This window comes from Carassius carassius, chromosome 6, assembly GCF_963082965.1.
Source record: "Carassius carassius chromosome 6, fCarCar2.1, whole genome shotgun sequence".
Classification (NCBI taxonomy): Eukaryota; Metazoa; Chordata; class Actinopteri; order Cypriniformes; family Cyprinidae; genus Carassius; species Carassius carassius.
In genome coordinates this window covers 20,650,659-20,666,369 of record NC_081760.1, presented here as the reverse complement: position 1 = coordinate 20,666,369, position 15,711 = coordinate 20,650,659, and the positions used below count along the sequence as shown (strand labels likewise).

Sequence of the window (15,711 nt, the reverse complement as noted above, 5' to 3'; positions counted from 1 at the left end):
ATCTGATGCTGAGTCGGCACAGTCCTCGGGTGACTTGAGGCAGAGCTGGAGCGTTTGGGCAGGTAGTGCTTCGTCAATCAGACACAGTTCAATGCTAGTTTTTTCGAAGAAACTACTCATCAAAGATGCTGCAGTGCCTAAATTGTTGGGTCCAACCTCAAATCCGCAATCTGTAAAAAAACTTCTCACACATTTTAAGTTACATTATGGAGCCAGCATGATCTGAAATGATAGTTTGTAAATGTATGCAACACTAACGTGATGCTCACGTCAACTTACTGTATCAGTAGAAAAGCAATAGTTACGTAGCTTACTGCATTCGGTGTTTGAGAAAAAAACAACAACTTTGAATTACCATTAGGGGTGTGCAAAAAAATCGATTCACGTTTGAATCGCGATTCAAGCTTTGCCGATTCAGAATCGATTCATAGAATTCCAAAAAACGATTCATATATATATATATATATATATATATATATATATATATATATATATGTTTTTTTTTTGCCGTGTTAATATTGTCCTGAAATGAGTTTAGCTCAGCATTCCTATACATGGCGCTGCGTCGAATTCACACTGACGCCTGCACACGCTTGTCATAACAAAAGAAGAATTGCAGCAAAAGTCATTCGGCGCAAACAATGGCAAACCTCACAGAAAGAATTATTCAACCTGCTCCATCCTCACTGAAGGCGATAATTTGGGCGCATTTCGGCTTTTATAACCTCGAGGGAAAGACGGAACTTGATAGGACTCATGCTATATGCCGGCTTTGCAAAGCAAAAGTTAAGTATTTTGGAAACACGACAAACGTGAGAAATCACATGGTACGCCATCACCCAGAGATTAAAATTAAAGACGCGGACGAACAACAACCTGTAACTAATTTGCCCGTCAACCAACGCACTCTTTTTCAATGCTCTAAACTCCCACCGAACTCTGAACGGGCAAAGAAAATAACGCAATCCATAGCCTATTGCATTGCAAAAGACTTACGCCCTTACAGCATGGTAGACAATGATGGCTTTCGATATATGATGCACATAATTGAGCCTAAGTATTCTATACCATCTCGTCGCCTTTTTACCGAAAAAAACGATTCCTCAGCTATATCAACAGACAAAGGAACAGGTCACGGTCGGCTTGCAGAAAGCAATACGAGTTGCATTAACCTGCGATGCCTGGACGTCAAGAGCAGTTTAATCTTATGTCACCTTTACCGCTCACTATATCACCGATTGCTGGAACATCCTGTTGTAGGTGCATTTGAGGAGGTGGTTGGTTGTCTTCTGTCGTCGCCGATTCGAGGTCTGAGTTGTCTTCTGTCGTCGCCGATTCGAGGTCTGAGTTCGGCTCAAACATGTTAGGCCGGACAACACTTCCTTTAGCAGTGACCATCATTACCAGTGTTTCTATTTACCTTACTTTTGAGCATCACCAAGCCACAGCAAGCTACAGCATACATGACCCTAGCTACCTGTGGTTGGCCTGGCCGTGCGTAACTCAGAAAATGAAGTTTTCCCATGAAGCCCATGAAGGCTCAGGAATATTAATTAGACATGCCAAAATCAACCCATTCTTAGCAGAGCTCCTGAGAGTGGAGCTGTAAAAATATACTGAGATATATTAAGATAAGATATAAGATATATATATATAAGAAATACATATAAATATACATTCATTACATCAAATATACATTCAGACATCAAAACCTAAAAACTGCAGAAAGGTGTAAAATATATGACCTTTAAATTACAACATTATACTATATGTAATACTACTTATGCTATTAGTCAACTGATGCCTTAGTGATTAATTTGTAATTTGCACTTGAATTCAACGACTAAGTCAATGACTGAGAAGACTAGGAAACATGTGGATACTTACGGGGAGCTCCTTCACCCATTTCTATAGCAGTGATACCACATGACCACAGGTCACTCTGGAGAAAGAGAGAAAGGGAGAGAAAGTGAGAAAGATTTAAATATTGCAGCAGCCACTAGGGTTTATACATAGAATTATTATGAATATTAAAGTGCAAAAGACTGCTATTTAAATATCCAGTTTGCATGGTCTGTGTGTCTGAGCTGAGTGAATAATGAGTTTTATTTACTACACACATAGTGAACCACACTTGGCGCTCGTGGTGTTTTCCACGTCTGCTGCCTCACTATATGAGGACATGAACTTCATCTCCAAAGCTGCTTAATCAGGATTTCACCATTTAATTCGAGAAAATCATCATATCACATACACACACTCTATATTACTACTAGTGTACAGTAGAATGCACTTCTCAAAGTGATAATTGTTAAATTACATATTTTAAGAAACAATCAATTTTTCCTCCATGTTTTGATCTGAACAGTAAACCTCTGTTGTGCAGCACTTTTTTGGAAGTTAAATTTCATTTGATTACAGATATATGATTTGTGTAGGCATTCAAACCACATGAATGTAGCTTGGGATGTATTTGTAAAAGCTGGCTTTCACACTGGCTAAATATGATCGGATTCATGCACAAAAATCGTATTTGGACTGACAGTCTGAAAAAGGCTTAAAGGGTTAGTTCACCCAAAATTATGTCATTAATAACTTACCCTCATGTTGTTCCAAACCCGTAAGACCTCCGTTTATCTTTGGAACACAGTTTAAGATATTTTAGATTTAGTCCGAGAGCTTTCTGTCCCTCCATTGAAGCTGTGTGAACGGTATACTGTCCATGTCCAGAAAGGTAAGAAAAACATCATCAAAGTAGTCCATGTGACATCAGAGGGTCAGTTAGAATTTTTTGAAGCATCTAAAATACATTTTGGTCCAAAAATAGCAAAAACTATGACTTTATTCAGCATCGTCTTCTCTTCCGTGTGTGTTGTGAGAGAGAGTTCAAAACACAACAGTGTATGATATCTGGTTCGCGAACGAATCATTCAATGTAACCGGATCATTTTGAACCAGTTCACCAAATCGAACTGAATCGTTTTAAACGGTTCGTGTTTTCAATACACATTAATCCACAAATGACTTAAGCTGTTAACTTTTTTAATGTGGCTGACACTCCCTCTGAGTTCAAACAAACCAATATACCAGAGTAATTCATGTACTCAAACAGTACACTGACTGAACTGCTGTGACGAGAGAACAAAAGATGAACACAGAGCCGAGCCAGATAATGACTCGTTCATGACTCAAGAACCATTTCTGTCAGACGCGTCCGATTCGAGAACCGAGGAGCTGATGATACTGCGCATGTGTGATTCAGCGTGAAGCAGACTGACACACAGAGCGTCTGAACCGAACTGATTCTTTTGGTGATTGATTCTGAACTGATTCTGTGCTAGTGTTATAAGCGCGGGTAAACCGAAGGCTTGAATCAAGGGCAATCATCGCCAATGACGCCATTACATCGAGCACAAAAGAACCGGTGAACCGTTTTCTTCAACCGTTTTATTGAATCGAACTGTCCGAAAGAAGTACTAGTGATCCGAAGACCGATTCAACCGGTTGCTATTGTTCGTTATCTGGCTCGGCTTGGTGTTCATTTTCATTTCTCTCTCCACAGCAGTTCAGTCAGTGTACTGTTTGAGTACATGAATTACTCCGGGATATTGGTTTGTTTGAACTCAGAGGGAGTGTCAGCCACATTAAAAAAGTTAACAGCTTAAGTCATTTGTGGATTAATGCGTATTGGAGACACGAACCGTTTAAAACGTTTCAGTTCGATTTGGTGAACTGGTTCAAAAAGATCCGGTTACATCGAATGATTAGTTCGCAAACCGGATATCATACACTGTTGTGTTTTGAAATCTCTCTCACAACAGACACGGAAGAGAAAACAATGCTGAATAAAGTCATAGTTTTTGCTATTTTTGGACCAAAATGTATTTTTCGATGCTTCAAAAAATTCTAACTGATCCTCTGATGTCACATGGCCTACTTTGATGATGTTTTTCTTAGCTTTCTGGACATGGACAGTATACCATTCACACAGCTTCAATTGAGGGACTGAAAGCTCTCAGACTAAATCTAAAATAGGGCTGAAACGATTCCTCAAGTAACTCAATTATAAAAAAGATTGAGGCAAATTCCTCTGCCTCAAAGCCTCTTTATTTATTTTAAATCTCACGTCAGGTTCTTTCGCAATGATTATTTTTAATGTGACAACGCATTTACGTCACCCACAAAGCAGAAGGAGACAGAAGCGCTGCGTCCGAAATCGCATACTGTAAGGAGTCAGCAGTGTTTTGATTTGAGGGCGCGGGCAAACGTAAAGAGAACGTCGTGGCGTGTGTCCATTGCAAGATAGAGCTGGCATACCACAACTAGAGCCCTATGATTTCCGCGATGCAGAAAACGCAGACGGAATCGCGGAATCCAGTCATAAAAACTGATTTTTACAGTTTAACGCGAAATGGCACGGAATTTGCCAAATTTTGAATAAATTAATCAAAAATAGGTCATTGCACTTACACCAAATCACGACATAGACTAATATCTGTAAATATTAAGCCGGAACAGTCTATTTAAATATGAATCCTGTATGTTCTGCGTGTCTCTGTTAATGAATGGAGCAGAAGCGCGAGTTCCTTTATCACACACACTGAAGCGCACGTGATGCTCTGGTGATTTCAGCGTCTGCTGTCTCACTAAATAAGGACGTGAACACATGAACAACATCTCCAGAACTGCTCTAACAGTCACTTCATGAGCATTTGACCGCTTGATTTGAGTAAAACTAGCGTCACATCACATACACAGAACTGGAAAGGTACGTCAACCCGTCAAAATAAAAGTCCGGTTAAAGACTATTGTTCAGCAGAATGTACATAGCCTACTACTAAAAAAATAAAATCAAACATTATTTATTTTTTTAAGGTTTAATCACACAAAATTTCTTCCATGTTTTATTTTTAATAGTAATCCCCTTTGTTTACCAAAAAGTTAAGTTAATTTTCAATAATTAAAAGGTAAATTAAATTAATGTTTTATGTGTTTAATGTTTAATATGCATCTCAGAAAATGCTTTAAAACCCCAACAGAATGGCACTTATATTGTTATTGTTCACAGTACAAGTACAGACAGAGAAACAATGGGTAATAATACTGATCTATAATATAGAACATTATAGAACGTCATATATATTTTCTCTTGCATAATTAATATTGCACCTTAAGCAAAAACACATTTTATCCGATTACTCGATTGATCGATGGAATTTTTGGTAGAATACTCGATTACTAAAATATTTGATAGCTACAGCCCTAATCTAAAATATTTTAAACTGTGTTCCAAATATAAACGGAGGTCTTACGGGTTTGGAACAACAAGAGGATAAGTTATTAATGACATAATTTTGCTATTTGGGTGAACTATCCCTTTAAAGGATGCCCGGGTATTAAGACATGTATAGCTTCATATAACAAATTATGTCACTTATTGAAATATGTAACAGAAAACTCATGAAAGATGTATGTTATTTAAAAAAAAAAATTTACATCGTTTTTACACAATGGGGGGCGTCATTATTTTATGTGCACACACAGTACATCCTGTGTTGATGTCAAATGGTTGCACTCTGTGAACTACTTGCACTTTTTACCACGACATAACTCAGAATACACAACTCAAGAAAATAAAATACTGATATGATACCACATTGTGTGGCTTTGGGTTGTAATTTTCAGTTGGAGGGCAACAAGAGAAGCAATATAAGACTTCACTGATTTCCTAGCGATAAGAAGAGGAGAAAAGGATGGGAAGATGCATGTGGACGAATAAAACTACCTAAAGGCCCGCTTTTTTTCCCTCCACTTTAGCCCTGGTGCTTTCGAGGTTTTTAGTGGACCACAGCTACTGAAACAGCTTACAAACGTCTGAGACAAGAAACACTATGCCATCCTGTTAGAATGTAAACATGCCAACGCTAATCATGATGCTGCGACAACTGGAGGAGTTTCTCAGTCATTTGGTTTAGGCCTAGACTTATAACCATCACCACCTGTAAGCTCCTTCAGTAGCTGTAGTCATCATATGAGTATTTTATTTCCAGTATTATATATTCTGGTAAAAACAGCAACAGGAAGTGGCAGGACATCATTTACATTATATTAAGCTATACAAGTCTTAAAGGACCCTTTCTTCGTGATCCCATGTTTTAAACTTTAGTTAGTGTGTAATGTTGTTGTAAGAGTATAAATAATATCTGTAAAATTCTAAAGCTCAAAGTTCAATGCCAAGCGAGATATTTTATTTAACAGAATTCGCCTACAAAAAATGACCCGTTTGGACTCCATCCCTCTACTTCCTGCAGTAATGACGTCACTAGACGTTCAGTTTTTTGACTAATCTCTGCCCACATGCATTCACAAAAAGGGGGGCGTGGTCTTGTTGCGCTCCGACGGAGGAGGAGAAAGAGCTGCGTTTGTGTTTGTCGCCATGTCGTTGAAACGCTGTTATTTTCATCTCGGAGTCCAATCATCTTTGTTTGGCCTTCACAGGGACGCTGTACTTGGAGATTAATGGTTACAATTTATGTTTAACCCGGTTCCCGAAAATTATAATCCACATGTAAAACTATGTCCAGCACATTTTGCTGAGGACAGCTTGCTGAGGACAACTTCCTCAATCTCAATCAGTTCAATGCCGGATTCGCACAAAGATTATTCTTGAAAGATGGAGCAGTTCCCTGTTTGTCTGGAGAAGGCGTTGTTTATGGACCACAACCGGTAAGTGTATTTTATTATTTAAGTTGGTGCGTTTAACAGTTTCTGTAACTTATTACACAAAGGGCAACGCTGTTTAGCTTTGTTAACTAGATGTTAGGGCTGTGCAAAAAAAAAACGAATGCGGTTTTCATGCGCATCTCTTCAGTAAAAAGCTCCTGTGATTATAAGTACATCTCCAGCACATGCTCCTGCCCACTTGCTTCTCAAAACTAGCCCAATCGCGTTTCCAGGAGGGCAGCGCGCGCTCAGCTGCTGTCGAATCACAACACAGGAACCGCTGGCCCAATCAGAACTCGTTACATTTTTCTGAAGGAGGGACTTTATAGAACAAGGAAATCATCGGCCCGTTTTTATGACAGTGAAAACAGCGGTATACAGATAGGTGAATTGTGTGAAAAATACGGTGTTTTTTTACATGCGAAACATGAACATATGTTATATTGCACACTGTAAACACAATCAAAGCTTCAAAAAAGCGCGAAAAACGGGACCTTTAATACCCAGGGATCCCTTTAAGGGCATATTTATACATGGCACGGTTGCCTTGTACTGAGCGTCAGGGGCGTGTCTAGAGCATTTTCATTTCATGCTGGGGCAATGCCTCCAAATGGGGTGGCCGCCAGTGACAAAAAAAAAAAAAAAAAAAAAAGCTATATTCTACAGTATATTATGTAAATCCTATTGATTTTATATTTTTTTTAACTTGAATAACGTTACTTGTAAACAAATGCAGTAATAAAGCACATTTTTGATTAATTTAGTTTTTTGTCATCCCTGTATATATCCATTAAGTTAAATTTGATAATTTTTTTTTTTTTTTAAGGAAACTGCCTATATCTTTACTTCTTTTCATGGCTTGGCACTGCTCTCTTCCCTGCCTTCAAAAGAAACACTTATGTGTGTCTGTTAATCTCAATCTCAAAAAAAAAAAATACATTTCAAATTGTGAATGAAATGCACAGAATGCATCCATGTCATTTCACGTGTAAATGACTAAGCTAGGCCTGACAATTTAACTGACTATCTAACTGACTTACTCTCATGCATTATCAAGTAACGTGTCACCAGACAATTATTATTATGGAACATTCTGTGCATATTGTCATTTGGTGCAATCTTGCTATGTGGTCAATGTCACAAAATAAACTGAAACAAAATATACAAATCACCATGACTGTTTACTGTTTGATAGCACCCATGCAGCGTATTTTACTTTTATTGTGTTTTATTAAACGTTACATAAAGTTTAAATATTAAAACATACATAAAGGTTACCTAATAGCTCTTTGTTTGGTGTCTTGTGATGTGTCGTTCTTGAACGAATCTTTAATGTGACTAGGGAAGAACGAGTCGTCTCTGTGACGGCGACATATCTTTGATTGTTTTTTTTTGTTTTTGTTTTTATTACAGTGGATTCTAATCTTCAAAAATTACCTTGTTGTAATATTTACCATATTTTTCGGACTATAAGTCGCACTGGACTATAAATTGCATTTATTTAGAACCAAGAGAAAACTTTACTGTCTACAGCTGCGAGAGGGCGCTCAATGTTGCTCAGTAAAGGCTACAGGAGCACTGAGCAGTATAGAGCGCCCTCTCGTGGCTGTAGATGGTAATGTTTTCTCTTGGTTAATTTCTCTCGGTTCATGTCAAATGAATTTTGATAAATAAGTCGCACCTGACTATAAGTCGCAGGACCAGCCTTATAGTCCGGAAAATACGGTATGTCTTGAGTTCACCCTTCAGATTAGACTATAGAACTGTAGTGGTACTTGTTTAGGATTAAAAATTGTATTATTCATTATATCCTTTTTGAGCATGCATCTTATACATATATTAGACCAATTTGTCAAGTCTGCTTAGGAAAAGCAATTATTATACCAGCAAACTCAAAATTGGATTAAACATTTTACTAGGCTATAAATACTTGGATTATTATATTATTATATAGCCTAGTGTTTAGTTACTGATAGACAGTTAAAAAGACAAATTAATCAATATTTTATTTATAACAAGGTTTTATTTATTTATAAAATAATAACACACCACAGATCCTGAAGAAACAGTAACAAAAACACAGTGACAGAAATGTCAGAAATAGCGCATGGATGTCACGTGAGGAATGATTTGAACCCCAAAACTTGTCAGACAAGAGGTGAGGGGAGTTAACGTTTGAATAAGTACTAACGTTAGATGTGTTGGGGAAGTAACACGTAACACGTTAATTACATTTTGCTAAAATGAACGAAATGACTCGAAAAAATAGTCGTTCATTTTGCTGAACGCGACTTAAAAGTCAGAGTCTATATATAATGATCCAAACTTCCCATCACTAGTGTCTCGACTTCCCACACTTGATAAAGTAAAAGTCCAAGTCCGCGACGAGCGTTGTTTCTCTGACGACGCTGCACTTCTTTGAATCGCGAACTTCAGTAGAGTCTATTGAGAGTGAGGAGTCACGTGCCGATTTGGGTTGATTTGGGAGGGGTCTGAGCTGGTCGGCCATGATGGTAGGACAACCTATCGGTTGCCAGGGGCAATGCCTTCAGAACTTCACAGAGGCGCGACTAAACATTTCAAAGCTCTTTCATTTTTGTGCATTTATTATGTCGGCAAAACAGAGACGGATCTACGAATACGAGAAAGGAAAGGAAGTAAAGCAATGCAAAAAGATAAGGCAAAAGAAAGGGGACCTTACAGGAACAAGCTCACACCAAGCGCAAAACAGCTGTATTTGGAGAAGCTCTCAGGCATCCAAAATATCAGCGGCACAGAGACCTGGACCATTTACCTCCATGCACATAGTGAATTATCTTGTTTACGATGTAAATCACCTTGCATTCACGCTGTTAATGGCTTTAATCTAACCAGGACATTTACATCTTGCAATCATGCATTTAACTACCCTAGCTAACCCAGAACTGGTTTGTCCACTTTGCAGCCCCCAACACTAAAACCTGGTACAATATGTGTCATTGGGCTAGAATCAAATTATAACTAAACATACACAGCTTTAGCCTACATCAAAACATGTTGGAAACGTTTGTGTACATTGAACATCTAGTTACAATCTAGTGTTTACGAAACAGTGGCAGTTATTTAAGTTACTTTGTCATTTTGGTCAAGAAGTGTCTGCTAAATGAAATGTGTAATTACAACACGCTAAAACGCATGTGAATAAACTTACTTTGGCCAGTACAATGCTGTTTTCACCACCTGGAGGCTTGTAGTGTCCTACACCCAGCCACAGCAGAAAGCCTCGTAACTTTCCAAAGACTTGTGGCTTTTAAACTCCTGCATTGTGTAGTAACTTACACCAAAAACAAGATAATTCACAATGTCCATATATGTGCATGGAGGTAAATGGTCCAGGTCTCTGTGCCATTCCGCTACAGGGAGCTCCTATGGGTCGATATTTTGGATGCATGAGAGCTTCTCCGAATACCGCTGTTTTGCGCTTGGTGTAACCTAAAAAAACTGTATTCCAATTTTCCTATGTGTTCCATATGTATAGTGTGAGGTACTGGAGCAGTTTTTAACGCAGCAGTAACTTCCATGCATGGTAAAACGGTGCAGAATTGCGAGAACCTCCTCTACTATCGAGTTAACAACACACGTAGACAACCATGTTTTGCTGCCGGTGTCCTGCCCACATGGCGGAGACTGTGATATCGAGGGGAGGGGCTCTGTGCTATGACGACAACTCCTCACTCTCAATAGACTGATTGACCATAAAATTAACCAATCACAAGACATCTTATAGGGGGGGCACCTGGGGTGGCCAATCGAATTTCAGGGGGGGCCGGTGCAAACTAAACACAAAGTGCAAAACAGCGGTATTTGGAGAAGCTCTCATCAAAGTGCAAACCTGCGGCTCAACAGCACAGAGAACTCAGGATCTTCAGTCAGGCAGGTGAGTGATGGGATACTGTCAAGCCCTTTTCACACTGCACGTCGGACCCGGCAAATTGCCGGAACATTGCCGGGTCAACTTCTGTGTGAAAGCAAACACGTCCCGGGATTGATTCCAGCATTGAACCCAGGTCGGGGACCTAGTAACATTGCCGGGTTCAGTCCCGGAATGAGCGCTGTGTGAACAAAAGCCAGATCTAATGCAGTGTCGTAGTGATGACGCACATTATCGCGCGACTCTTTTACCAGCTGTTTTGAAGGAAGATCAACGTTCGTGACAAAAAAATGTGCAAACTATAATTAAGCAGAGATCAGTAAGTTTGAAGAGATCTCTGTCTCTCTGAGGCTTGAAGATGCAGCGGATGCTTCCTCCATTGCTCTGAGTTATTGATCTGTGTATTCTGGTTCAAATAAATATGGGTGAGAAAAAAATTCAACATTGTCTGTTGATATATCGAAATCGTCTTCCATTGCGATTTCTTGTACTTCTTAATATGTTTAGATCTTCACAGTGAAAGGTAACACTTCCGAAATCTCTGTGTTAACAACGAGTGATGTACACGCGCGAGAGATCACTTCCGGTGCTTTCCGGCGCTTGTGCAGACTAAGCCAGAACGCGCGCACACGTCACATACCATGAAGCACGCGCCCTCAGATCACTTGGATGTGGTTGTGTACAAGAGGTAAAAATTATATAAATACTGTTCGTTTTCTCAAACAAACCGCTCGTTTCATGTCAAAGGCCATCAATGTGTACTTCCGATGGGGAATTGTTTAATTTGGACTTCTCTGTGCATGCTCTTTGAGGTTGTGACCATAGACCTACATTATATGACTGACAGACAAAGAACGGTTTGACCTAAAAATATCTAAATTTAAACTACTGCGGAAACAAAGACACCTACATCTTGGATGCCCTTGAGGTAAGCTAAAACATACCAAAATTAAATTTCAAAGTGAACTATCCCTTTAACCATATCTATGATTGCAGATCATTATTTGAGGATAGTGTTACATTTTATGGGGCTGATTGTAAGAAAGCCTATTATTCTCGATCTACCTCTATTTTGTTGTGGTAATGTTTATACTGTTCCTAGACCATTAAAAGTTCATATAAATGCAATACAGATAAAACAGTGATTAGAAAATTAAATGCATGTTAAATATACATACACAAAATTTAAAGATGTTTGTAAAAAAAAAAAAAGATAGGCTCTTACTCTATAGTCATATGTCGCTTCTGGGTTCTCATCACAGGCAATGACCTCTGGTGCCATCCAATAAGGAGTGCCAATGAAAGTGTTTCTCCTGCCAACTGTCCTGTCCAACTGAGCGCTCACACCAAAGTCAACTGTAAAATAGGATACAATAATGTGATTAAAGCAGAAATGAAATGGCAAGTAATAATATTATAGCTTTTAACAATTTTTCAATTACATACAACAGGCATGTGATCAGGTAGAGACAAAAAAGAAGGAAAATCTGACCACGTCCCAAGCATTCATTATTTAAAATATATATTTTAGAACAGATGTAACTTATATTGTAAAAATACATATTGTCAGCATTTAATAACCATGACAACAATAGGGCTGACTGAAAATAATCTAATTGTAATTTGATTTTCCAATATTGCAATTGCAATTTAATGTGCAATAATTTTTTAAGCTCTTTATGTTCCGTATTATTCAACAAAGACAAGCTAAAAAAACAATTGTATAGTATGACCAACACAATATTAGATAGATTAAAAAGAATGTTAATTTCTATTAGGCCAGGCCTATGTTACGATGGAATTAGTTGATGCATGAATTGATATGAATGACATTTTTATTAAACTACAATCACAGTAGTATATCGACTGCTTTGTTGAACTTCCAACCTTGAAAGCATGTAATCATTACATGCCGGTGGGGAAAATTTTCTACTGGTTAATCGACGTGTGACAATACCAGTAATACCGGTATCATCGTGGGGGGGGCGGGTTGTATCATCTTTTCCTTGCTTCCTTGCTTTAGAATAGCTTATAAATGCATGTGCATTATACGCATTATATATTCAATTGCATGAATGAAGAAAAAAAAAAAAACACCTTACTGATATTAAATACAGACATTTTATTAACATAACGAATAAAAATACCACCATGCATAGGCTGAAAAAAAAGAAAATCGGATTTCGGGCTGCGGCTCGACGTCGGCTTCCTGCTCATTTTGTTCTCCCTCCTCTCTCACGGGGTGCATTGACTGCGCTTTCCTACCGAGGCTGACCGTTTCTTTCTCGGTCATCTTCGGTCTCTTCAACATTCGGGTCGTAGTCATCCCGGTAGCGCAGAACCAGGAATGTTGCATAAGCTGCCGGCTTGCTTCTGGCAGAGCTTCATATTTCATGTCTAAAATAAGGATTATGCCGGCTTTCAGGTTGGCTGTTAGTTGTCAATCCTTATCCGATGGGGCCAATGAGAATTGGACTTTTAACCCGAAGGTTGTAGGTTCGAGTCTCAGTGCCAGCAGGAGCTGTATGTGGAGGAAGTCAGGGAACTACACTAACTTTTTCCACTGGTGGCACTTGCGCTACTTTTTCAGTTACTGGCGCAAAACATGATTTGGTCGCACAAATGATTTATAGTAAACTACTCTAGATAATAATGAACAATAATGAAACTGTATTGCATACAGATGTGCTTTTTATTTTACTTGCCAACTTTTAAACCACATACCTTCTTGTTCTATTTCTTACAGTACACACAGTGCATTGGTACCTTAACCCAGGGCCGTAGCTGGGGTTAGAGGGGCCCTGGTGCAGGTTTTACAGTGGGCCCTGTTTGAAATTGTTTAATTTGTACTGTATGTTCATTCTATTTATTTGTGCTATTTATACAATGTTTAAGTTTTTTTAAGTTTGTTTTTGTTAATTTAAAATTACTAATCACTGCATAGTCTTCACTGTAAAATAAAATACATAGTCAAACCAAAATGTATTCAGACACCTTCAACATTTCTCACATTATCACAGTTTATTTGCTGTAGTTTAGAAATTGGTAATAAAATATGACAAGAACTCAGGGTTAAACTGTGTCAGAACAAAATCTTTATAATGTCAGACAACTTTGATAGAAAGATATGTAATGGAATCAACCAAAACTTCAGACAACTGTCAGTATGACAATATTAACACAACCATCAATACTTTGTTGAACAGTTACCAAGCAAGCAATGCTTAATTTGGTTCAGTCTGTGGTGTGAAAAGGTTGCATTAGCAATTAAAGAAAGAAACACTTAAGCAAAACATGGTCAGGTTTAGGGCTGTGACGGTTGCCGTGACAACTGCGTCACCGCGGTGGTCGGTTGCTACCGCGGTTGTCTACTGCCACCGCCGGTAGTGCACGTGACGCCACAAACATAATACAAAGTTTTGTTTATAAGTCTAATAACTGTAATAGTTGCAAATGCTAAGTCTATGGTAATTAACAAATTACCTCAAACACAGCGTTTTCTTTAGATTGGCAGATTTGAGCGCAGGAAAATACAGTTTATACATTCAGCAAATTAATTTAGTGTTGGGCGATGGATCTTGTTGGGAAAGCAAATACCACCTCACTGATCTGGAGTCATCTGCATTCATGTCACCCATCAGCGTTTGCACAAGTTCTCGTGATCGCAAATGCTGGCTGGTCAGGTTTGGTGAGGCTTTCTCCAAACTGGCCAAATACAAACGAGACAGCGATAAATAAAAGATGGTAACAAGAAATATGGCAACGATTCCTATTTCAAAGAGAGCACAAGCAGATGAGGAGTAACTGAGCTTGTTTGGTGGCGGAAAAGTAAACCAGTTCAGTCATTCTGCGAGTCTGCGACTGAATAAATTCACTTCTTGTCATGAGAAAAAGTGATAGAAGCAGCAGATGTGAGTGGGTGGCCATCCCCGCCCCTACGTAAAATAATTTGAATACGTTAAACTGGAAAAAAATTATCGCCTTGGTTAACGAGCAAATTTTGACATATATATATATATATATATATATATATATATATATATACACATTTGTTTTTTTTTTTTTCCAAACACCGCGCCACCGGCGGTTGTTGGTCCATGACTACAGAGGTGGTAGAAAATAAGCCACCGTCACAGCCCTAGTCAGGTCCCTAATTAATTTTATTTTTTAAATAAATTTCACTGGTAGTCTACAGTATGAAGACTTTTTGGGTATAATATTTGACAGATCACTGTATTTTGCTATACTCACTTACATAAATGAACTAGTGTCCTGCACCCACTAGTAAAACAATATAATCAATATAATATAATATCTGATTTTTGGATTGACTGTGGATAAATTCTTGTTAAAACTACAAAATAATTCAGTCAAGAGCAGTGAGTGATTTACTTCCATTTTGATACATTAAAGACACTGACAGCAGAGCTAGTAAATGAGGCGCGGTCACTTTAAGAGACAATGCATCTATTATTAATGATACAAATCCGATTTCTTTCTTAACTCTTTACTTTCACTTAAGACATAACCACAGACTTTTTCGCACACACTTTCCAAGATAGGTATTTTGACATATTTTGTATGTATTTGTTGTCGGTACAAAAGCAAAAAGATTTTGACATGCGTCTCTGCGTGCGCCCTGAACACCAGAACACCGCGGTGCAGAATTGAGCTCTTTCTCATCTTTTTCTGTTTGATTAAACTGCGATTTTGTATTTGTTCATTCAGGTGCAGGAGGACACGAACGTCCTGAAGGAGAGCTCGGTTCAGTGTTGCTGTACGGGAGACGCAGCTCTCTCGTGCGCATCGAACACAGCGCGCGACTAACCAGCTACTCAGTTCAGCTTTACCGTATCTTGTGTTTGAATGCTTTACACTCTTTTCAATGTTTAAATTGGCAAGCCAACTTGATGTGTTGAACGCTCGGAGCACGTTATAAAACGTATTCTTAAAATAGACATTTCTGTTTTAATAAATGCTCATATTAAATCATAGCATAACATAAATAGGTACAAAAATAATTAGTGATACATTTGCTACCCCATAAAAATGTGGGTCGCAATGGCATTTCAAAAGGA

At 38.4% G+C, this 15,711-nt stretch overlaps 1 protein-coding gene across 3 annotated transcripts in view; it reads right to left on the bottom strand.

Moving 5' to 3' along the window:
* Window positions 1–15,711, bottom strand: part of LOC132142477 (mitogen-activated protein kinase kinase kinase kinase 4-like) — a 151,900-nt gene that overhangs the window by 99,076 nt on the left and 37,113 nt on the right. For all 3 annotated transcript variants that reach the window (XM_059552372.1, XM_059552370.1, XM_059552371.1), the window contains exons 7-8: window positions 11,859–11,989; window positions 1,888–1,942 (exon numbers count right to left, since the gene is read on the bottom strand). In XM_059552372.1, the coding sequence (XP_059408355.1) occupies window positions 1,888–1,942; window positions 11,859–11,989 (186 nt within the window). The remainder of the gene's footprint in view (window positions 1–1,887; window positions 1,943–11,858; window positions 11,990–15,711) is intronic.